Genomic DNA, 25,646 nt, shown 5'->3' on the forward strand with positions numbered 1-25,646 from the left:
GAAGGATCCATCTTTAACCAGGCCACGACATTAATAACACGTTACGGCGTTTGGCTGGATTAGAACCAGAGCAGAGGGCTCCAGGCTCCAGTACAACAGTGTCGTGATCCAGCCACACAATACCAGGGCAGAGGGCTCCAGTACAACAGTGTCGTGATCCAGCCACACAATACCAGGGCAGAGGGCTCCAGTACAACAGTGTCGTGATCCAGCCACACAATACCAGGGCAGAGGGCTCCAGTACAACAGTGTCGTGATCCAGCCACACAATACCAGGGCAGAGGGCTCCAGTACAACAGTGTCGTGATCCAGCCACACAATACCAGGGCAGAGGGCTCCAGTACAACAGTGTCGTGATCCAGCCACACAATACCAGGGCAGAGGGCTCCAGTACAACAGTGTCGTGATCCAGCCACACAATACCAGGGCAGAGGGCTCCAGTACAACAGTGTCGTGATCCAGCCACACAATACCAGAGCAGAGGGCTCCAGGCTCCAGTACAACAGTGTCGTGATCCAGCCACACAATACCAGGGCAGAGGGCTCCAGTACAACAGTGTCGTGATCCAGCCACACAATACCAGGGCAGAGGGCTCCAGTACAACAGTGTCGTGATCCAGCCACGCAATACCAGGTGCGCTCTAGCTACAGTAAATTATGGATTCGATCATTCGATTCTAAAGATGAAATTGTACACATTTAATGCAATAAAAATCAGCTATTAGCTAACTCTAGCTAAATTTTTTATATGATGCCATACATGGAAAAATTTTAAAAGGCTCTTGATATATAATGAAAATGCTTCAACTCTGACTTTGCAAACAATGTATAGCAAGTTGGTTCAGTACTTTAGTGTTAACATTATGAATGTCACGCGCCAATGTAAAACGGAAGTTAAGTTTTGTGCCAGCATTTCCGTTTGGCGCAGGCTCTATCGCTCGCCGCGTGTGGAATATACGCCCTTTGCTTTCATCGACTATGGATACAACAGTACATACCACAGAAAAACGCTTCTGTGATTCTACTAAATACATGAGAATAATATAGGCTACTGAAACTTTGGAGCATGTAGGATTAGTGGCGTACTGGGGGGCCTGGGGTGGCTAAGATGAGGGGGGCCTTTTTACATACAGGGTTAGGCAAAGGTCTGGAACCCCCCCAGTTAACTTTTTAACGCATTGCAGTAGGAAAACCAAACTCGGCACATATTTACAACATAAGAAATTGCACTTTTTCATCAAAGTAACGACTTTTCCCCAGCCCCCAAAGTGGAGTATTTTGGGGGCAGCCCCAAATTTTCAAATGTAAACACCTATCATGTGTCCCCTCATTTTAAAGGGTTCATCAAGAGAAATTAAATGACGCAGACCAGAGGTCAATATCGCACCCTTAATCAAAATGGCAGCCATTTTGAAATATCCCTCATTGACTTTTTAACAGGTTATAGCAGGAAAACTATAAACTCAGCATAGGGTACCTTTATAAAAAAAAGAGAATTTGCATTGTGGTCAATAATAAATGTCAAATTTTTAAATTTAACTGGGGGTGTCCAGACTTTATCTTGAGTGCTCATCTTAAATAATTAAAATGGCTGTTAATTTGATTAGGGGTGCTATATTGGGTTAACTGTATAATGTAGATTTTGTTATACAACTTTGTACCCAACAATATTTTCTATTGGCCATATTTTTTTATTAAAACAACGTTCTAACCGATGTCCCATCTCGTACCGTTATCGAGATATAGTCGTTTCAATGCATAGCGCGTTCCACCATCTTTGCCCCTCTCCAAACAAGTTCTAGACCACCTGAAAGATAGGCGACATGCGTATTTTTTATCACCATAGTCTATATTACAACTATCAGCATGCGACACTCACAAATTAAGTCTACTTTCGGTAAAAAAAAAAAAAATAAAAAAAAAACTACACGAATAGTCTAATTTTACATATCCTATACAATAACTTGTTTATTTATAGAGATACAACCTCGGACCTCATAATCATTATTGTAGTCCACATTTTTAGAATTACAACGACGTTTTAACCGATGTTCTATTTTATACAGTTAGTTTTCGAAATATGTATCAGCGGTTTAACGCATAGCGCGCCCCGCCATGTTTGCCCCCTCCCCCAGGTTTTGTCAATATTATTTTAAAATTTCTCAATGACCGTATAGGTATAGTTTCTCATTTGCCGTGACAGGGCAAATGTCGTAATAGTCTGAGGGGCGGGGGCAAACTGTATTCCGTGGGATTTCGTCCTACACATGAGGTTTGTCCTACATGGGAAATTCGTTGAAACATGTTTCATTTTACAAACAAGTCTACTTGCATTATTAAAAGTTTATGGGTGTATCTATATAAACGCGGGATTAACAAGTCGGTAATACGAACCTCCGTTCGAAAGATACTCGTAGTAATGGACAACTGCAATTAATTTACAATTGATTTGCGACCATACAATTTAAACACACTATTACAATTTATGTTACTAAAGTTTTGCACGATGAAAGTCTATTTTACACAACGACTTAAGGTTAGAGAACATAAATATCCACATTGAAATGTTTGGAACAAAGTAATTTTTTCAGTCAGTATATTTAGCCAAGTAACTCCGAGATACAATTGTATGGCGCCTTCCAATCAGTTGCCGTTAAGTAGATTGGGTTAAGAGACAGGTTTACCTTGGCATAGCTTGTAGTATATTGATAAATCAAGCGTTAGATAGCAATTCATATAGCTTGCAATTTTGGATTTCATCTTTAGATTGATTCCATAATATTAATCGCAGAATCGAGTTTTCGATAACGGATGCAACATCATAGCTCAGTTATGCAAGTAAGCGATTATGCAGTGTTTTGACCTACATTGTGCTCCAATACTGCAAACACTGCCTATATATTCTTGAACTATCATTACAAGTATACTGGTTCTTGGATGGACAATTTTTACTTTCACAAACAAATCACTAAAGTTTACCACATTTGGGATAATCCAATGTGTCATTGAGGCGTTGTTCAAACCAGTGTCTTCTTCTAGTTAGTTTAGTCTAGTTAGTGCCACTACTATATGAGTGACATGTAACTTCATGGCCCCCACAAGGGTGGGGCTGGCGCAACTCTAGTCACAGGGCCCGGGCCCTCAGGGGGCCCGGGCCTACCCATTTGTTTTTTATTTTTTTCCCCATTGAAGATCACTTTACAGCTCATAAATTGAAGATAAAAAAATAATATTTAAATATTTTACAAAAAACAAAGTTAAATAATTAAAAATGTATTAATTCTTGATTCTAAGGAAGTTTATATTTAAATTCTATAGGTGCGTAGGTGCGTATGTACTATACAACAGCAGAACAGCCAGCTCGGGCCCCAGTGGCCGGCTCCACAAACTCCCTCTACCCCTTCCTCCCGCCAGGCGCCTAGCCACTCCTACCTCATTCCCCCCATAATAAACAAAGTTTGGTTTTATAATTGAACTGATAGTTTCAAGAATGAATCCTTATAGTTATAAGTTAAAATAAAATTTGTAAAGCATTGAAAAATTGACATGTACTATGTACCATAGCTAAGGTGACCAGACGTCCCGTTTTAGGGGGACTGGTCCGTCCCGACAAATCCTCTCGGGACGCTTATTTGTCCTGTTTTATCAACATTTGGTCCCGGTTGCACTTTTATGTATGGAATATTTCAATTAATAATTATTGCAATCTAGGTTATTTGACACAAACTTAAAAATTCTTTACTTTTGGAGTTTTAAAAATATGAAAGATTGTAGGCCTAATAATTTTGACCTAAGTTTTCTTCCCAATTTGCTCGGTATAATACTGTACTAAAGCATGGATTGGATAGCATCGGTCATTCTCGGCATTACTCGTGCACATTTGTTTTTCTCCGTGACGACTCGGCGCAAGTTCGGCAGCTCAGGCATCCACTCCCAAAAAATGTAGTATTGTTAAAATTCTTGATGAAAATTGTCACTGAATAAAATATGATTTCATTGGTGTAAGCTGTTAAACTCAATTTACGTAAGTTTTTTCCTACTCCATATTACAAAGTACAATTATAGCAGTTAAGATAGCCAAACCCTCTTACAGGGAAATAAAAAGGACAAAATATTAATAGGCATGGAGCTTTTGTGTATTGATATAATAGTTTTAATTGCTGAATTCCTGTAATTTTAAGTCTTATAACACTCATTGAAGAACTCTTTTCTTCCTTAAAAAAGGCTGCAAAAGTGCCATTTACCACTCACAAATTTAATACCTAGATTGCCTTAAAAACTCACTAAAATACATGACATTTTCAAAATTTTCCCGGGGGGGGACCCCCGGACCCCCCCTCTACGCTGGGGGGTATTCCATACCCCCCCGACCCCCCGGTTGGTAGGGGGGCCCGAGCCAGATCCTGGTAACAGGGCCCACAATTAAATGTGGGGGCCATGTGTAACTTCCATAAAGGTTTTTATGGAAAAGCGGCCAAACCCCTTTCATTTTCAGCACTCGAGCAAAAATCACTACAGCTCGATGAAATTGTTTACAAACGTGTAACCCTACATTTATTTGAACGAGTTCACGAACCAGCATGATCGCAGTATGATAAGGAGTTTTACGAAGTAAAATTTGGTTTTCCCCATTTTGACCCTCAAAACATAAAATCTCCCAATTTATCTCTATAGCATTTTGAAGAGCTTAAACAACAAATAATTAATTTAGTTTATTGATGTGTTTTTGCACGGTTATTGGTTACGAGAAAAATTAAAAAAATTGTAAATATAAAATTCCTTTGTTATTCATACGGAGAAAAAATAAGTTAACTGGTGTAGTTGCTTGTTTATGGATATATTGTGATCAAACTTGGCAAATTGATTAATTTTACTCTAAGCTATAAATACTTTTCTGGAAAACACTTTATTATCCTCCTATTAGCAGCAAACCTTGGTACTCGTTAAATTAATGTTATTCGAAGTTACAATCCAATTAGGAAATTTGAAATTTGCTTGGTATACAGGTTTGCTGTGTCGGGAGCATTTTAATTATCAATTGTACAGTACAATTATTTGTTGAAATTAAGCTGAAAACTAATTTTTAGTATCCTTACGGTGGTTTACAAATTTAGAAGACATAATATTATCTAGATAACTGTTTTTAACAACTTAAAACTTAATTACACGAGTTCCATGTCCCGCAAACGCCATCTCTCACAACCCGCGAGGTCCCCCATTAAATAACTCCTTTCGCGCCATTTCCAAGCTCCACTTTCGCCTCGCACGCGCTACGCGGCAAAATAACAGCTGACGCTGACTGTTCGTCACCGACCAGCGGAGAGAGCGATGCGGGAGACATTCCGGTGGCATCAAACTGTTGTTGCGTCACAACAAGCACTTTGTTTTGACGACGGTTTCACTTGTTGGAGGATGTCAATCCGGGCCTAGGAAATGGATTGTGTAAGAGTTAGACAATCCTTTTTGATCTCAGATGTAGTGATGATTGGGTTTTGAAGCGTGAAATCGGTAATGGTTGTGGGGAACTTGTCAATTGTCAACCTACATTGTTAAAGGTTTAATAATGTACTGGGCAAAAATTCGAAACTGCCTACTCTAGCTAACCATTGAGCGATTGAGCACGTAGTGTCCATTTAGAAGTAATTTGAAGAATTGTGTACGTACTGGACATGGTTTGTTAATCTTTGCCCCATATAAAATTGGTGGTCTGGTTGCTTCGAAGAAAATATTTTTATATATATATATATGCTTGATTCACATTTGACTAGACAGACCAATTTGCCTGACCTCAGTCTGTACCTTTCTTTAAGCCATTATTATGTCTGTCTGGCTGAAAATGTTGTCTAGAACAACCTCGGAGATCGCTACTTTGTTTTGATCTTACAGTTCCTTAATTTGGAATAATATCCAGCTCGTGCGCAGCAAAAAACTCAACAACTCAAGGTTTTTTTTCGTGTGGCACTACTTTGAACCGAAATGACGCATGATTAAATTAATCGTAACGTTATCCAGCTCCCTAAGCGGTTCGTTCACGGTTTACAATTGTAAATAAGATAAGAACAAATGCTAATCCTTGATCGGAAATGGAATTATACGTCACCGGATAAGTTAGTAGGCCTACCAGAACTTTAGTGATAACGGACGTTTATCGACGAATACGCGAAGTTTGCGTACAGCGAAATTTGCGTACAGTTGGAATTTAGCGAAGACTGCGTACAACCCGCCAGGTTGATGTTTGACGAGGGTGAGACAAGGCCTGACCTTTGAGGAAGTGTAATATTAGGGCGCACATGAAAAGAGCCCAAAAACTCAGGCAGACGCTTGAAAAGCGCCCGGACCTCCAAGGTCCCAACCAGGATGATGCGAAAAGAGCCCGGTCTCTTTTTAGAACTTTCACAACGGGTCTTCAAAATATAAAGAACAAATAACACAGTTGAATTACATGAAATTATTTACAATATTAAAAGATACACTTTTAAAAGATACATTAATAAAATATATATTATTCAAAGATATTTACATTACTAAGATATAGTCTGTTTACCTAACCTAACCTAACCTAACCTAACCCAACCTAACCCAACCTAACCTAACCTAACTTAACCTAACCTAACCCAACCAAACACAACACTATTTACTAAAACACTACATCCGTAATATTACATGCGAAGTTTGCGTACACCACCAAGTACCTCGGCTAGGTGTTGACTATAAACATTTGACTTAAGTAACAAATAAGTTCTTACCGATTACATAAAACTGATAAAAAGTATCGAGCTTTAAAATTACTATGTAGATAAATAAGTATGTGTAGATATAACAGCCTCTCATACATTGCTCAGTAATATCAGTAAATCTGTATGTAAATGTAAATATCCATCTCCCTTTTACAATGTATGAGAGGCTGTTATATCTACACATACTTATTTATCTACATAGTATTTTCAAAGCTCGATACTTTTTTATCAGTTTTATGTAATCGGTAAGAACTTATTTGTTACTTAAGTTAAATGTTTATAGTCAACACCTAGCCGAGGTTCTTGGTGGTGTACGCAAACTTCGAATGTAATATTACACTTCCTCAAAGGTCAGGCCTTGTCTCACCCTCGTCAAACATCAACCTGGCGGGTTGTACGCAGTCTTCGCTAAATTCCAACTGTACGCAAATTTCGCTGTACGCAAACTTAGCGACACCTTATCGACCGATAGAATCATCTGGCGCAACATCTTTTTTCCACAAACCGGATGGCAATTATAAAATTCCTAGGTATAGTTGAGGGAGCTGCAGATAAAAAGGACTTTGCATCTACTAAAAGTCCAGCAAGTCTCAAATTTTCATTTTCAAAGTTAGTTTCTCTCCATTAAATTGCTTACACCCATTCTTGCCCTATACCCGGTCTTCCTAGATCCAATTTACTGAACAAGACACCCCCTCACTTTCGCGTGGTATCAATTAAATTAGGTGCACTCTTTTAGACAGGTGTGCTACTTGAGACCTAAATGTGAAAGGCTAGTCCGACAGCGACTCAGGTCTGACCAGAGTAAATAAACTGGCTTTCCTCTAGGAAGTATAGGCCTACACTAGGAAAATAACTCAATGCAATTATTACTTACGTGTCAATGGCCAGAACAATGAAACAGCTGTGACTTAATGATCAAGAACAACAAATTATGAGAAGTAAAGTGTTAATTTTTTTCTTCGGGAAAATCACAAATAAAATTCCATCAGTTCGACTGAAGCTGTTCGGCTGTTTGGCCGACATCATTAACAAATCACCACAGTTGTTAAAAGACAATTAAAATGATCGCAGAGCAGTATTTTATGACTTTCAACATTAAAAAGCCAGTTTGGTAAGGCTATATCAATAAAATATGCATTTTGATTTATTCCGCTAATCTATCTAAGCTTGCATAATGCAACTGCAACTGTTTAACAATGTTATAAACTCTGTATTAATTTTGCATTCAGCGATAAATTACAATTAAATGAGTCCTTCGGAAATATGGGGAAGTAGACAATTCATTCCCATGTTAAGTAGTTGCCAATTTTTGAGAATTCGTAACAGAGAACTTAATTTGATTAAGAACCAACAAAACATGTTCAAATATTGTTTAGCTTTTTATACCGAAAGCTTTTATTCATGTGAAATTGAAAGTACAACCACAGACCGCAGAGTAAACTATAGCATACTTTATGTCCTCATCAACAGCAATAGCATTAGAAGATAAAATATAACTGAAATAATAATGCACTGTACTCAATTAAAGGATCTCTTTGGCTGAAGCTCGTTCATATACATAGGATGACTACTTCAGGTACACATGAAGAATATAGGTGATTCAGACATTCAAAAACTGCTGGAAACGATTGACTCTGGAATTAGATTATGCTAAGCCTCGTAGATTCGCTATGCACTGATTGTTGTGATCATGTTCACCCGCTCAATGAAAACTCTTCTCAACAAGCTAGAAAATGACGATACGGAAATCGTTATTATAGCGTTTTAAATTAACTATTGCTGTCGAGGTAAGTATCCAAATGCTATCGTCAAAATTATCTATGTGTTCCGCGTTTGTAGCTCATTCTATCTTACTAGTATTATAAATCTGAAAGTTTGTGAGTTTGTGTGTTGCTCAATCACGCATAAACTACTGGACGGATTGGGCTGAGATTTGGCATGGTGATAGCTCACATTCCCGATTAACATTTAGGCATATTCTTATCTCAAACATCCTTTCGGGCTCCGCCCCATTGGCTCTGTTGTTCCCCATGTTAACCTTATGAGTATTCATATTAAAAGGGAATTAAAGAATTTAGTCAGCTGTTTTAACTTTACAAGTTGGTTCTATAATATGCAATAGCATTAAAAAGTCATAAGGTTTCCCAGCAGGGGTGCAGCACTATTATTATTTTGTTTTTGCATATGACAACAGCTAATTTGAACTAAGCAGCAACAAAAAGCTGATACAAAATGAGAACTGTCAAAGTAGGATTGTTTACAGTTAGGTTTGAGTTTTTAATTTAACGAATAATTTGTGATGTTTTGCAAATGTTTGATATTTTATTTTCTTCTATTGTTTAGGTGCAATGGTCGATGTGTTATACTATTTCATGCCGTAAACTTATGAACCAAATTTTATCAAGCTGTGTCCTCCCCCATTGCAAACGCAAAACTTGATTATAACTGCAATAAGCATTTTATACTTATATGCCAACCCCGTACGAAGGACGGGTGCTCTGCTAGTTGGTTCTATATTGCAATAAAGCTAGTCCGCTGTCAATGTTAAAACGGCCATAGTCTTCAAATGTTTAGTTGAAAAACTATGACATGAAATTAGCTGAAAATACATTTTTTGTTCAAAAGAGAGAAGATAAAAATGTTTTTACGGATACAGGCAGCGTGGGCTTTTTGCCAAGTAGACTACAGACTACTCTGAAAAAACCTCAAATGCTCTGTTGAACTAAAGCCTTTGTCTGTGGTTAAACCAGGGATTGTTTAGACTTCAGGTAAAAAAAAATATAATCTAAACTTTAACCTCAAGGCTGGCACCGTACCTTGCAGTGACGACCAATCTAACCATATACACTCAAAGCATGCTATCACGTTAGTGCCAGTGCCAAACAGCGATTCCACCATGAAAAAAATTCTTGATCTTACAGTACATTTTGCCAGGGAATCGCTGCCTAAAAACGCTACCCATACACGGTCGAACATTTTGGCCGAGCGGTTGGGTTCGACGTTGGGTTGGAGGTTGGGAGGCGTCCAACGGCCGAACCGCAGATCGAGCCTGCTTGTGTAGTAGTGGAAGTCGTCAGCTTAGCACGATGGATTTTGACTCGGCTTTGGCAGTTTGTGGTGGTTTATTATGTATTGCAAAGAAAACAGCGACGCTCGTAGTCTAGGTTATATAATCCTATATATTTTGGTCTAAGAACCTTCAGTGACAAAACCAGCTTTCACGCTATCAAATCGGAGTTGTTCATTAGTTATTCAAATCGGACGATTTTCAAGAAGTGTCTTTTGGACATAAATAAGTTTAGTCACATGCTGTTACTGTCTGAACTTGCATCCAGTTATTCAGAATACTTGAACAGCTATTTGCGAATGGATCAAGACACTTTTGAAGAGCTTCTTTGGCGTATTTCACAACGTATACAAAGGAAGATACAGGGATGAGACAATCAATTTTTCCTAAAGAGCGTCTCGTTGCTACAATACAGTTTCTAGTCAGTGGTAAAAGCCATGAAAACTTGAAGAATATTGCTCCAGGCTGGACAGACTGAGGCCATGGTCGTCAAGCCGCTCGACATCACCCAAAACCATACACGACCCAAAACGTTGGACGCTCGGTTCGTGTTGGACTGTCCTGTCGAGTCGAGCGTCGAGTAGGATGGTGCCCGTAACGGTCGAACATGTCGGTCGAGCGTGTTGGGATCGAGCGGCTCGGCCAACATGTTCGACCGTGTATGGGTAGCTTAACAGTTAATCGTCATACGGACGCAATTGATTCGGTGTGTTTAAATCTCTGAAAACCTATGTGGGAATCTCTTAACACTTCAACATCAGTCACGAATCCTCGTCTAATCTCCAACTGACAGATGACATTGCAGAATCACTCCATGAAGAAACTCACGGAAGTAGAGTGCTGCAATTACAAGAATTAAGTGCCGGAGTCAGCGGGGGCGGCAAAACATGCAAAAACTGCCCCAGAGGCGGCACTAATCGGGCGCTGAACTGTCCTATAAAACATCACGGCGGGGAAATTTGATAACGAAAATTCTCTTATTGAATGTTCACCTGAGAGGTATGTCTTTACTTATCAATAGGGAAGTTGATGCAAAAGATATTCCGGAGATCTTAATGACAGCTTTGAGAAACTTTTATACAAATGTTCATGCACTCTGTACTTTTAACAAATTACCCAAAGTGAAAAAAAGATTCCTTACCAACTATGCAGAAAGAGAACATGTAAAAATATTGTTGAATATACTTGAACGGGATCAAATTTTATATTATGCTTTAAAAATGGCATGTGATCTACCGCCCCTGTGCTCTCACAGACCTCACGCGCGGCATGTGATGGCCCCTGTGCTCTCACAGACCTCACGCGCGGCATGTGATGGCCCCTGTGCTCTCACAGACTTCACGCGCGGCATGTGATGGCCCCTGTGCTCTCACAGACCTCACGCGCGGCATGTGTTGGCCCCTGTGCTCTCACAGACCTCACGCGCGGCATGTGATGGCCCCTGTGCTCTCACAGACCTCACGCGCGGCATGTGATGGCCCCTGTGCTCTCACAGACCTCACGCGCGGCATGTGATGGCCCCTGTGCTCTCACAGACCTCACGCGCGGCATGTGATGGCCCCTGTGCTCTCACAGACCTCACGCGCGGCATGTGATGGCCCCTGTGCTCCCACAGACCTCACGCGCGGCATGTGATGGCCCCTGTGCTCTCACAGACCTCACGCGCGGCATGTGATGGCCCCTGTGCTCTCACAGACCTCACGCGCGGCATGTGATGGCCCCTGTGCTCTCACAGACTTCACGCGCGGCATGTGATGGCCCCTGTGCTCTCACAGACTTCACGCGCGGCATGTGATGGCCCCTGTGCTCTCACAGACTTCACGCGCGGCATGTGATCTACCGCCCCTGTGCTCTCACAGACTTCACGCGCGCATGTGATGGCCCCTGTGCTCTCACAGACTTCACGCGCGGCATGTGATGGCCCCTGTGCTCTCACAGACCTCACGCGCGGCATGTGATGGCCCCTGTGCTCTTACAGACCTCACGCGCGGCATGTGATGGCCCCTGTGCTCTCACAGACCTCACGCGCGGCATGTGATGGCCCCCTGTGCTCTCACAGACTTCACGCGCGGCATGTGATGGCCCCTGTGCTCTCACAGACCTCACGCGCGGCATGTGATGGCCCCTGTGCTCTCACAGACCTCACGCGCGGCATGTGATGGCCCCTGTGCTCTCACAGACCTCACGCGCGGCATGTGATGGCCCCTGTGCTCTCACAGACCTCACGCGCGGCATGTGATGGCCCCTGTGCTCTCACAGACTTCACGCGCGGCATGTGATGGCCCCTGTGCTCTCACAGACCTCACGCGCGGCATGTGTTGGCCCCTGTGCTCTCACAGACCTCACGCGCGGCATGTGATGGCCCCTGTGCTCTCACAGACCTCACGCGCGGCATGTGATGGCCCCTGTGCTCTCACAGACCTCACGCGCGGCATGTGATGGCCCCTGTGCTCTCACAGACCTCACGCGCGGCATGTGATGGCCCCTGTGCTCTCACAGACCTCACGCGCGGCATGTGATGGCCCCTGTGCTCTCACAGACCTCACGCGCACATCGCTTGTTCTTGCCATATTCCAAATCATGCTTACTGTAAAAGACTGCAAGTCCTCTTTTTAATTTCACTCCTTAAAACATCAAAGTAGTAAAGTAAAGTTATTTTTCACTTAATAAAACAAAAGCACATTATATTTCGTGTATGGGAACTTGGGCGTAAATAAACTAGTCACTGGTAGGTTTCGCTCTTGGCCTTCAATTTTGGGAAGTTGATTGATCTACGTACTTCAACCTTTTTTAGGTATTCTACACCATAAGGTGATGGTGATTGCACAAAATGGATTCTGGCTCCAGAATTTATCCGTTTGGAATCGAACGAGGAATCAGGTTTAGAAGATGACCACCATGACCATTAAACTACCCACACAATTATTGAACATAAAATGAATTATTATTCGTTGTCTAGAAAATAATATTTCTATGTATAAGGTGATCCCTCTTGAAAACACATCAATGACACTAAAGGAGAGTAACTTACGTCTGCCGGTGAATGCGGTTGTATTTACGTCATCACGATCATGTTAATAACTTTTCCAAAAGGTTTTATGTCATGTAACGATTAACCAAACCTCTTGTTTCATAACATAGATTCCATACACAATCGCAATATCTCTCCCTGTCATACTGTATAACTCATCACAGAACGTTCCTTATCGAGCCGATAACTGTTGTAAACAAATACTCATTTTATACCCCAAACTATGACTCATCGGCATCACTCAGTAGGTATGACTCATTCAACGACTCATAAAGAGAAAGTTACGTAAATCAAAAGTAATCTAGGACGAGTCAGAAGTACAGTAGCCAGTGGTCGAGTCAAAGGCTGAATACATAACAAAGACGTATTTGTGACTTCAAACTGAGTCAGAACTGTGGGTGTCCTTCCTTGTCCGTGGCTCCGGTAGACCATGGGTGGGGGTGGTTGGCCTTGTATGAATCGTGTGGTGGTGGTTACGTTGTAGAGGTAAAACCAGTAGTGATCGGTTTCCATTGCAGTTTCTGTAGTGAACTGTGCAGTATAAAAATACCCCCGCTGCAGCAAACCTGCAGACTAAGCGAACTTTCATTTGCCTGATGGATCTACATTAACATGTCTACTTATTCCCTACTTAAATAGTATTAAGCAGAGTTTAACGAGTTAAAACACTGGGGCTGGAAATAAACTGTTGCGTCATTTGAACTTACGGTACCAATAAAACAAAAACGTATGGGTTGTCAGAGAAGAAAAGTGAACCCAATTTCATGGGGATTATAGAAAAATGGGTATTGACATACATTACCTACCAGTTTTTAGGTGCGAGTTTGTGAAAAAGTATTTTAGAATGCTCAGTATACGGCAATGAAATTAAAAAAGGACTACGGACAAAAAGTATCACTTATCGCGTGTGTCACTTTTGTTCCGCGGCTGAAGGCTAATTTCTTCACATAACTTTTGTTCCCGTGTGCTCCCGTTATCTCCGCGTTCCGAAAATGGCAAACTGTGCTTACCCGCAACTACAGTATTATTGTTGCTATCTAACAATTATTCTCCTTTAAAGAAAATCTTAGTTTTTAGAAAAAACTAGAATAAAACACGCCGCTCGCCGCTCAGACGTATTGTGGCCACCCTCGACAAATTTACACGCATTTAGGCATACACCTCACCTCGCACACGCAACGCTTTGGCTGCAATGAGTTTCTAATTAATTTAATTTCCAATTTTGACGCTGTAGAATTGAAAATGAGTACATGATTGTGTTCAAACGAATTACGATTGAGTTGGGGTTTCCACAGATTTTACAAGGACTGATAAAATCTTGTATTAGATTTATCGACACGTATTTTAAGGCAAACTTGAGTGATCTGGGTGCATAAGAGTTGAATAAATGGCTATAGCTTTGTTACTAACCAATATTAGTAGTATCACAGAATTGACAGGACCATTTATTTACGGCCCTTTTATACAATTTACAATGTGTTTTATACAATGTGTGTGTGTTATGTGTATGTTATGTATGTTGTTTTATACCCAATGGCAATGTACTTTAGACCTACCATAATTTTGTTAATATAAGCATTGTATATAGGCTATAAAAAATTAACATTACATTTTTGTATAGTTTCCAATTAGCTGATAAGTCAAATAAGACATAACATTTCTTAAAAATCCTATTACTTTAGTTTTACCAACCTCTCAATATCCACTAACCTCTCATCTCATTGTGCATTAGACCTTTTGGCGGAATCTGAATCGTTTCACAAGTGTTGTGCAGCGTATGAAAAATTCCAAAAGTAAAGATATCTATGGCCTCTCTAATTTTTTGATTAAATACCTAGGATCAATAGTATTACCGTTAACCTTTTGTATCAATATGTGTTTGTCTGAAGGTGTTTTTCCTACTGTCCTAAAATTATCCATAGTTATTCCTCTACACAAAAGTGGTAGTCGGCTGTTGCCTCAGAATTTCAGGCCGATATAGTTAGTTCCTACTAAAGGTAAGGTTTTTGAATCAATCGTAAAATCCCAATTATGTAAGTTTTTGGACGGTCATGATCTTTTATGCAATTCACAGTTTGGTTATCGAACAGGAAGGTCATCAACCGATGCTGTTGGTGTGCTTATTCGAAATGTTATTTATGTATTTGAGGTTGGTGGTTTAGCTCGAGTTACAGTCTGTGATTTGAGTAAGACCTTTGACCGTGTAGATCATGGCATTCTTTTGGGAAAACTTAATCATTTTGGTTTCAGGCAGGGCTAGAGATATTCCCTGTGTTTCAGGGGTGCGTTTCTTTGAATCTTACTTAGAGGAACGTAGACAGGTTAACCAAATTAGAGGTAAAATGTCACTTGAATTGGTTTTGCAAGCTGGGGTTCCGCAAGGCTCGGTCCTTGGACCGATTCTGTTTTTAATCATGGTTAATGACCTTCCACATAATATTGTAAATTCTGATACAATAATGTTTGCAGATGACACTACCTTTATTACTAAGGCTTTGGATTTGATATCTGTTGACATGATGTCAGATGAGACATTGCAAAGTGCCATCACTTGGTTTAAATTGAATAAATTCACAGTTAATGAAACCAAAACTCAAAATGTTACTTTCATTTTGAATAAATATCCCCCAGATGAGTCCGAAGAGAAATGTATTAAACTTTTCTTGAAAATAGATCACAACCTAACCTGGAGTAACCAAATAAACCACGTTATGTTCAAAACTGTACAGAGTTATATTTTTGTTAGATTTCATGTTCCTTCAACCTATGTTACCAATGTCTATTATGCTTTGTTTCACAGTGTCATCAGTTTTGGTTTAATTATATGGGGTAATAGCTCAAGAATTGATGAAGTACTGATTTTGCAGAAAAAGGCTATTAGAATAATGACAGGCTCAGAATTGAACGCTCATTGTAAACCTCTTTTTGCTGAACTTAAAATAATGACTATGATAAATCTATATATTTTCATGTTATGTGTCTATAGTAAAAAAATAGAATGTACTTTCAACAGAGATGTTCACAAGTATAACACCAGAGCACAACATAAGGTCCATGTTCCTAGAGTTAGGTTAAGTAAAACTCAAAAGAGCCATGTAGTTATAGGTTTAAAAATGTTGAATCACCTTCCTTATAAGTTAACTTGTCTACCCTTAAAAAGTTTTAAATGTAAATTGAATTCTCTTTCAACAGCAAAACCTTTTTACAGCATTAAAGATTCCTTTTCCTACAGTTACCTAACAATGTACATGTTCTGTCACTGATTTGAGAGAGCAAAGTGGCCAATTCGCTCATCAGTGAGACAATGTTAACATTGTCTCACTCTAATTACTTTGTCTCACTCCAGATTTGCAACGTGAAGGCACGAAATAGCCAAATACGTTGGCAGCACTGGCTGTAAATCAGCTGGTCAGCTGTTGTACTGTTGTTGATCGCGTTGATCATTAATGTCATATTAAAAGTTCACTTCTGTGTAAAAATGTCACGTTTCTTTACTAATTTATTTGTTTTATTGTAACTGTAGGAAAAATATAATGTGCAACTCGAGTGCAAAAAGAGTGCTTTGCTCACTAGTTGCACAAATAACTATTGAAAACAAGTTCAATTAATTAGTTTTTTATTGTTAATGTCAGATGTGCTGTTTGTTTTTTGTTGTCTAATGTTAAATGTATGCTTCTATTGTTGAATCTCCTGTTACCGCCCATAGCAATTTTAACAATTTTTTGTACTATATATTGTTGAGTCTTATTTTGTTATTGTGACTTTTTTTAACTGTTAAAAAAATTTATGTATTGTTGACATTTGTTTATATACTTATATATTTTTTTCAATCAACTTCTATGATAGAAATCTAAAGACGATTTAAAGACTGCTTCTTATAATGGTTGTTTTTTAAGACAAACAATTCATGTTTTTGCTATAAATTGTACCTGACGATGGCCTATACATTTTTGTAATGTTTTCGGCAATAAATGTTTCTAATTTCTGATCTGATTTCTGTTAACCTATTCCTCAATTGTTATAATGTTGTAAGGATTCTCCGAAATTATATAAAAAACTGCAGTTATAAGAATATTCTCAGGTACATTAACAGCACCAATTTATAATAACTTGCTTATCATAATTCACAAATGTAACCACATATGGTAAGAATATCTCTAAAGCCACACCACACCACATACTGTGGAAATATTTTGCGAATAACAATTGTGTTTACTTACTTGTTAAATGTGTTCTCATAGTCTTTGACCTGTCTTCGGCTGAACTCGTGGAACTCAGCGTAGATACTACGAGGAACCTGTCTGAAGGTTGGTTTAACTTCCTTGCCTTCTCCCAGGGCTTCGTTGATAGCCTGTCGTCTGCTGAGGAGCGTGCTGAGCTCTGAGTCTGCCGACATGCTGACGTACTGTTGCTACAAGGAGCGCACAACACAGACTGACACTGACACTTGACAGCTGACAGCTCTCTTCTTCTTCTCTCTCTTTCTCTCAGCGCTCGCTCAGCTGACTGGAGAGAAGAAGTCGACTCTACCCCCACCACCGATCTATGACAAGCTTACCACTCTTACCAGTTTGATTGTTGTCTTTTCTGCAATACCATCCCTAGATGCTAGGATGTCGGGCGATGTTTACCTTGTTCTATATGTGATGTTAAGGGATAAAACAATGCCTGAAAACTTATCAAGTTATTTCTCAAATATTTGTTGTGTTTTTATAAAGCAAAAATATTATTGATAAATAAATAAATAAAAGTTACAGGAAAACTCTTGTCAATTTACTAATACTAAATAAAACTAATAACAGAAAGTATAATCTTATCAGAAAGTATATATACAAACGCAAAATTCTATTTACATACATTTTAAAATTCTATTTACATTTCTATTTTGATTAACCGTTATATTTCTTAAAGAGCAAACATAAATCTGTGAACAAAATATAAAAAAAATACTAAAAATAAAAATTTTAAAAACAGATTTTATGTTTTTCGTAGGATACAACTGACAATTTCCATTACCGTTTGAAGATTTACCTTGTGGGTTTATATTAAGTAATTAACCACCCCAGTACACAGTTGGCAGGCAAATACTGACTGTAAAGCAATAACTATCCAAGAGTTTTGTTTGATTGGGTGATGCATGCCTAATAAAATAAGATACATACCCAACCAACCAAAAAGGTATTCACTGTATATAGAATTAAGGTTTATATATTTTTTAAGTTTACAATTTTATTCATCCATTGAAAATTTGAAATCTAGAAATTAGTTAAAATTTCTAGATAGCTATATGTGTGTTTGTTAAGTGAAAATTCTAAACATATATTTTTATTAGAATTAATTTATTTTTATACTAACGTGCACAGTGCTAGTTAATTCAAACTTAATTTCATTTAACTGTGTAGGACTATGCTTTTGTGGAACTTGGAACGTTACTATTATTTGAATTGGTATTATTATTATTATTATTATTATTATTGGCCTTGTCATAAAAATCTTCATGAGCACCTAAGCAGTTCGTCAACAACAAATTAATACGTTTATAGAAACAAGATTAAGTGTTTATTTATCATAGAATGTTAGTAACACAAATATAGAAACTAATTATTTGTAAAAAGATTTGATTATACTCAGGCTTAAGGTACATTGAAACTAAAGAATTACACTTTCATTATTATTTTTTAGCGAATTTCCCATATAGGGAATAAGCTATTACCGTAGTACTCATGGTAAGACCTGGACCCGGGACCGATTTTTTTTTCGAACACCATCCGTTCAAATTCATATATATATATATATATGTGTGTGTGTGTCCGTAAGCGCGATAACTCGAGCAAAAATGATCCGATTTTGATGAAATTTGGTACAAACGTGTAAAACTACGTTTATTCGAACGAGTTCGCAAACCAGCATGATCGGACCATGGATACGGGGGTTTATGGGGTAAAAATGGGGTTTTCCCATTTTTGACCCAAAAAACATAAAATTTTGCAATTTCTTTCCAAACAATTTTGTAGAGCTTAAAAAAACAAATAATTTAGTATATTGAAGCGTTATAATGCGCCTAATGGTTACGGAGAAAATTCCAAAAAATTGTAAATCTAAAATTCTCATGTTATTCTTATGGAGAATAAGTAAACTGTTGTAGTTTGCTTGTTTATTAACATATGTTGCCCAAATTTGGAAAATGTTTTTATTTCTTACTAACTATTAACATTTTACATAAAAAAAAACACTTTTACCCTCCCTGTCACAGCAAACCTAAGTATGTGTTAAACTGATTCTATTTAAATAGGGAATAAATGTGATATTTTTAAGGAGACAATTTTGTGTAAATCCAATGAGGCAAATTGAAATTTTCTTAGTCTGCAGGTTTGCTGCGGCGGGGGTATTCGGTTTTTAGCTACTACTGATATTTTAATCTCATCAGGTTCATCAACCAAGTAATGTTTTATGGAGCCTTTTAAAAATAGAACTCTTTTGGAATGTTTAACATGGTAATCATAATGTTTTGCTTGGAAAAAAATAACTCTACAGAGAGGTCAAATGATGTATTTACAGTATTTTGTAGGCTACTAATAATTAAAGAAAAATACTGAATAATTCCCAACAATAAAACTATTTTCAAATATCAATCATCATCGTTGTCCTTTTTCTTGTCATCTTTAATAATTCCCAAAACTTCTAAGAACCTCACTACAAAATATTTTATCCTATCTAGAAATTCCCAAAAACATCCTGGGAATTGTATTTCAATCATTTTCTGCAACAAAAGTATCAACTTAAGGACTGTTTTACAAAAATTAACTTAGCAATCCAACACATTAATTTATGTTAATCTTACACCTTATTTCTTATGTTGTAAATAAATAAAATAAATGTTATAGCTATTTACCTTACAAGTGTAGTAAGAGCGTTTTACATCACGCAGGTGAATAAGTGCACGCAATTTACCTAAGTGATGTAAACACGCTCTTGCGTAACGTGTAACGTACAAGATTTTACCTGACCCGAAAATATACAGGAGGTTACGATCAATATTTTTCATTATCCATTTCACTCATCTTATAACAGTAACGTTCATTTACAAACAAAAGCTAGGTTAGGAAAATTCTTCAAAACATAACAATAAAATTTAAGAGCACAGCTGATTTCTAGCGTTGAACCGTTGGCTCCATAGAGGTATATTTTTTAAGTTAATCACTCAATGTTATTTAAATGGGTTTCATTACCTCAACGAGTGAGTTTTTTCAACTTTACATCACTTGAGAAGTAAAGAAGTTGTATACATCACGCTTGGGATAGGGAAGTTTAACATGACGGGTTTGGGTAAAATAATAAATACAGTAGTATATTTCATAAGAGTCATTACATATTTGAGACCATGTTAGAAGTGTGAGATATTTAACGAACACTTTAAATGGTCCCACTTTCACTCGTGTTTTGAACGTTACTTTTTATAATACGATGCACACGAGCTGAGAAATAAGGTTTTAAAGAAACATGCTTGCCTATTAATATATGGACTAGTGGTCCAGTGGTCGAAAACTCGACCAAAAATATGTAACTTACAAGCATTGACTATTGGATACTGAAGTAGACATTCCATCTATATGGACCTGTTGTCGCCATTTTTTTTATTTTAAAAACCTGTAGTTGTGTGAGCCAGTCACAAAATGTGTATATAAAATTCAATTTTCTACCTTATTTTTGTTGCTGACAAAGTAGATGGATCATAACAGTTCAACAGTTGCTTTAGCTTATAATGAGTCATTCCAAAAGTTTGATTTGGTGAAAAGCATCGTGTATTTGACAAACATTATTCATTTAGATCAGGGCAATCTCTTGGTGGCTCACATCAACTACGACAAATTTAATTTAACTGGGGCAACTTTAACATGGGGATGGAATGTGTTGTTGTAAGTAAAAGGTAGCCTACAGGCTTCTCTATTTTCACCTCACGCTGTATATAAAACATCTATATATCTAATTCCGTAAGCCCAAAATTTTACAATGAAATTGTGAGTGAACGGGAGGCCGTAGGAAGCTGGGAGAGGTCTCATTTTAAGGTCTGTGCATGAAATTTTTGGGAAAATTATTCATTTTTCTTAGTCATGCACCAAAATGTTGGTAATAATAAAATAATTCACATTTAAATAGCATAGTAATCCAGGTAATTTCTGCTTTGTTTACTTTAAAACATGTGGTTTAACTTTTTTTAAAGCATATGGTAATATGTAATATTAGCTGTACCCGCGGGCTTTGCCCCGTTTAACTTCATAAGTGAGCTCGTTCTCATGGCTCAATCACGTTCTGGTTGAAGTTCGTTCGCTACGCTCACTCACCTTTAGGTTGCAGGTCGTTCGCTGCGCTCACTTGCCTTCAGGTTAGCTCGTTCGCTACGCTAACTCGCCTCCAGGTTGAAGTTCGTTCGCTACGCTCACTCACCTTTTGGTTGCAAATTAGCTGTTGTCATAAATAAAAAAATAACTAGGTGGGGTTCGCAGAGGCATCCACAAAATTGAGCGGAGTCATCAAGGGTTCATATTATATTGTTTTTGTCATACTCCAGTAAAAACAGTCGTTTTTAATGCATGCGTTGCGGGTCTAAAGTAGCATTTTTACTCTTTAGGGAGGAAAAATCGTTTTTACCCTCTATGGATTAAAAATCAGCTGTTGTCAACTCAGTTTTAAATTTCTATTGTAAACGATAGTATGTATCGAAATATGTACCGATTCGTGCTTCGTAATCGTTTTAACCTACAGTCAACAGTCTCTTCCCATAGCATTTTAGCATTGCAGATACATTAATCCATTCCCACACTCAACACTGCTCACCTTTACTACTACCTTCACCACCCCCTACGGCGTGGACCAGTTTCCCTCTCCTCCCATAGCATTTTAGGATTGCAGATACATTAATGTAATTGCCAAAGACACTTCCCACTAGTGATGTGTCAAAACCAAATCTCAAATCTCAAAACCATCAAAACTTTGGAAAAGTTTCGGTTTCGAGATTCGATCACCGATTTTCGAGATTCAAAAGTTTCGAAATAGGAAGTTTTGGCATTTACATTTTTGAAAATTATTACATTTTTTGTGTCATTATTATTAACATTGTTTACACCCAAGCCAGTAGGAATCGAGCAAACACATCTCCATTAACACTAGTGAAACATGTAAATTGTATTCTGAACTGCAAAAGGCATCTTAAATACTGGAACAGCATAGAATTCAGTTTCATATCAATATTCAATATTTATTAAACCCAAAGAAATATTGTCCACTAAATGTTCTAATTCATGTAATATTTATGTTTATTTCAATGTCAAGAGTTGCATTTATTTTAATGTTAGTTGTTTATCAAAAATATGTTATTTGGGTTTGAAGTTTATCTGTCACATCAGGAGTCAATCTCTTTCAGTTTTGATTGCATAATCATAATGAAAATGTAATAATTACTTGTATTTTTATTTTTTAGCAACCTTTACCAGGGTAACTAAAAAGTTTTGCGTTCAAGTTTTGAAATTTGAGATTCGGGATTCGATTATTTAAGTTTCGGTTTTGGTTTCGAGATTCAAAATTTCTGGTTTTGACCATCACTACTTCCCACATTATTAGATATTTCTTGTTTCAAGAACAGGTAATATATATATATCTTACTAATATTATAAATGTGAAAGTTTGTGTGTTTGTTTGTTTGTGGAAAGTAAATAAAAGAATAGAAACGTCTTATAACACTTAAAACATATTTTTACGCTTGTACTGTTACTCACAAGATGGTAAATATACAAAAAAGATGGTAAGTGGTGATCGATTTCGATTGGACACTCCAATCATCATCAGACCCAATAGGCGAATGGAATGATCAAGAAGTTATTTTCGTTTCTTTTTTTGTTTGAAGTTCAATCACGCTCACGCATTAACTACTAGACGGATTGGTTCTATGATATGCAAAAGCATTAAAAGGTTATAAGATTTACCAACAGGGTGCAGCACTATTATTTTTTGCATTTATGAAAACAGCTAATTTGAACTTAGCAGCAACAAAAAAACTGTGATACGCAATGAGAACTATCAAAGTAGGATTGTTAAGTTAAGTTTATGTTTTTAATTTGATGAATAATTTGTTATATTTAGAATTTTCTTTTTACTCTGTTGTTTAGGTGAAGTGGTAGAACATTATGGCTATGGTAGATGTGTAATACAATTTTTATCAAACTGTGTTCCCCCCATTGCAAACGCAAAGCTTGAGTGTATAACTGCAATAAGGATTTTATGCTAATATGCCAACCCCGTACGTAGGACAGGTACTCTGCTAGTATATATATATAAATGCCAAATTCCGATCAACGCACAGGCCAAACCGTAGTACCTAGAATCATAAGATTTTTCATACATATTGCTCTCATAGCGTAGGCAGACGTATAAGAAGAAAGCGTATAGGAAGAATAATAATTAGTTTTGGGTTTTGATTACATTTGTCTGCAATTTATTTAATCATCAGCTGTTATATTAGAATACAAATTAAGTTTACTAAGGTTATTTCAGACCATATAAACATCATAGTTGTGTGTCAGTGCAGTTAACCTAATTTATTGGGCTTTTTTATTTTTATCTTTTATATTACTACGCGAGGGCTGTTTTTGTGAACAAAACTCCTCCATTATTTCTGGACCGGTTTAACGTCAAATAATTTGTCTCAATTCGTAGTTTTGCATAAAGGTTTTAGAATTTAAAAACCCTTACCCTTAAGGGCACGAGGGCACGAGACGCGCTCAAAGGTCGCATTTTCCCCATAAGAATTACATTGAAAACAAATTTAAAAACAGAAACAGCTGTATATAAAAAGAAACTCACCAGCTGTTTGGAAGTAAATATTGATGTTTGTAATATTTAGGAGGTTATAGACAGATCTAAACAGACAATCAGTTTTGTTGGAAGACAGGAGGAGGAGACAATTAATAGGAAATCTTATATGTATGGGAAGAGTAGAGGAGAGGCCTGGTCTCACAGTAAGGAATTCAGGCACACAATCACTTGGGGAGATGAATCATTTTTCCAGTTATATGCTAAGCAACTTATTTTGGAAGAAAAAAAAACATGAAGAATATACACATCATGTTGTAACAGTGGTAAAGTAAACCTACCTAAAGTCAGATAAAACAAATACATACTAGAAATGTTTACTTGTAACTTGTACTGTCTTGATACATTTGTAGAAAACACTAAAAATTAAGGCCGGGTCCAAAAAATGCTAAAATATTTTTACCAGAACCGTTTATTATTTCAGTGCTATTAAATAGCGTAAGTATTTCAATTATTTACAGAAGTACGGTATTTAGTCGGGTCTTTAAAGCTCATCGAAAATTGTGACTGTTATTACTGTAGTTTTAAAATAACTTCTTTATACTATCGGTACTTGACAGTTGCTCGATTTCGAGTAACAGGTACACTAGTCCATCGCTGTCTAGCGAGTACTTCAATGTTTTAAATAACTTCTTGATCAGCATTGTACGTGTTATTAAACAATGTTTTAAAGCCACATAAAGAGCCCCTTTCTCCCAATTATCAGCCAATCCCGGAATCTCAACGAACTCAATTTCACTTTTATTTGTAGAAAAATATACATTTTATAAGACAAACAATAATAAGTCAACAAATCTTTATTTTTCAGTAGCAAAACTGAATGAGCTAAAATATCTTCCAACAAACACAGCTTTCAATCTCCATTGCAAGGTGAAGTTGCTTTGGTGGTTGATCTATGAACTAGTTTCATTAGCTTACCTATACAGCCTCTAGATTTCACTATATGACTGGTGGTAAAGGTACAAGATGGTCAAAGGTACAACACTCTCCCCTACAATTGAAATATTACCAATTAGCATCACTTTAATAATATTTAACAATCTATAGACATCATTATTTTGAACTGTACTCAAAGCTTTACAAATAACAGGGCTCAGTAAAATAATTTTCAACATTTAATCAATAATAATTGATTTTCTCTGTAAGCAAGCACGGTCTGCCATCATTGCCCAGTTAAAGTACTGTAGGCCTACCTATAGATTTGCAGGAGACTTCTTTATCAATTCAACAATACAGCTTTATGCTACAGTCCAACCTCTGTATAACGAATCTGAAGGGACCGAACTGAATATTCGTTATATCAAGGGTTTCGTTAAAACGAGGTTCGTTATATAGAGGTTATGTTTACAGGAATTTCGCTAAGTCGAGGTTCAGAACCAGCGTCGGTCAATATAGGTCGGGATTAGACGTCATTAAAACACAATTAAAGTAGCATAGGCTACAATACTTTACAGTACAGTGTTTACATTGTACAGTAGAACCTAAATTATCCGGCACAATAAAAGGGAGGGATCTTGAATATTGCGCAATCATGACAATGGCATTGACCTTGGTACAGGTAAAAAAACTGTAAGTTTAAAATCACAGCTTGTTCTAACCCTCCCAAAACCTAGCCAAACACTGTATTGCGTAGTCATAAACCATGTAAAGAACAAAACAAAACAGTAGTAGAAAGTTTTGTAAGCTACTGCTCGTGATAGGCCGGTAGGCTACTTACAGTACAGTACTGATTTATCACAACAGAGGAATGTCAATAGTAATCATTTATAGCATTGGTGTTGCTAGTTGAAACAAATCGTATTGAAAACAATACAGTCAATTATTAGATAAGACATTATAAAAGTGTATAATCATAGCCAACTTAAAGATAATAAAAACACTCGAAAAGGAATGTTAAAATAACGATGTTGCTATTCTTTCTCTTTGGTTTTGTTTTTATATTC

General features: G+C 37.4%; 1 protein-coding gene across 1 annotated transcript in view; it reads right to left on the bottom strand.

Annotated features, from left to right (window-relative positions):
• Positions 1-17,257, bottom strand: part of LOC128988341 (EF-hand domain-containing protein D2 homolog) — a 70,265-nt gene extending 53,008 nt beyond the window's left edge. Inside the window, exon 1 of the mRNA XM_054409546.1 lies at positions 17,058-17,257. Coding sequence (XP_054265521.1) covers positions 17,058-17,233 — 176 coding nt within the window. The 5' untranslated portion in view covers positions 17,234-17,257. The remainder of the gene's footprint in view (positions 1-17,057) is intronic.
• Between the last annotated feature and the right edge of the window lie 8,389 nt (positions 17,258-25,646).

Source organism: Macrosteles quadrilineatus, unplaced genomic scaffold, assembly GCF_028750875.1.
Source record: "Macrosteles quadrilineatus isolate MER2022 unplaced genomic scaffold, UCM_ALF_1.0 Scaffold_3__2_contigs__length_128488019, whole genome shotgun sequence".
NCBI classification, from domain to species: domain Eukaryota; kingdom Metazoa; phylum Arthropoda; class Insecta; order Hemiptera; family Cicadellidae; genus Macrosteles; species Macrosteles quadrilineatus.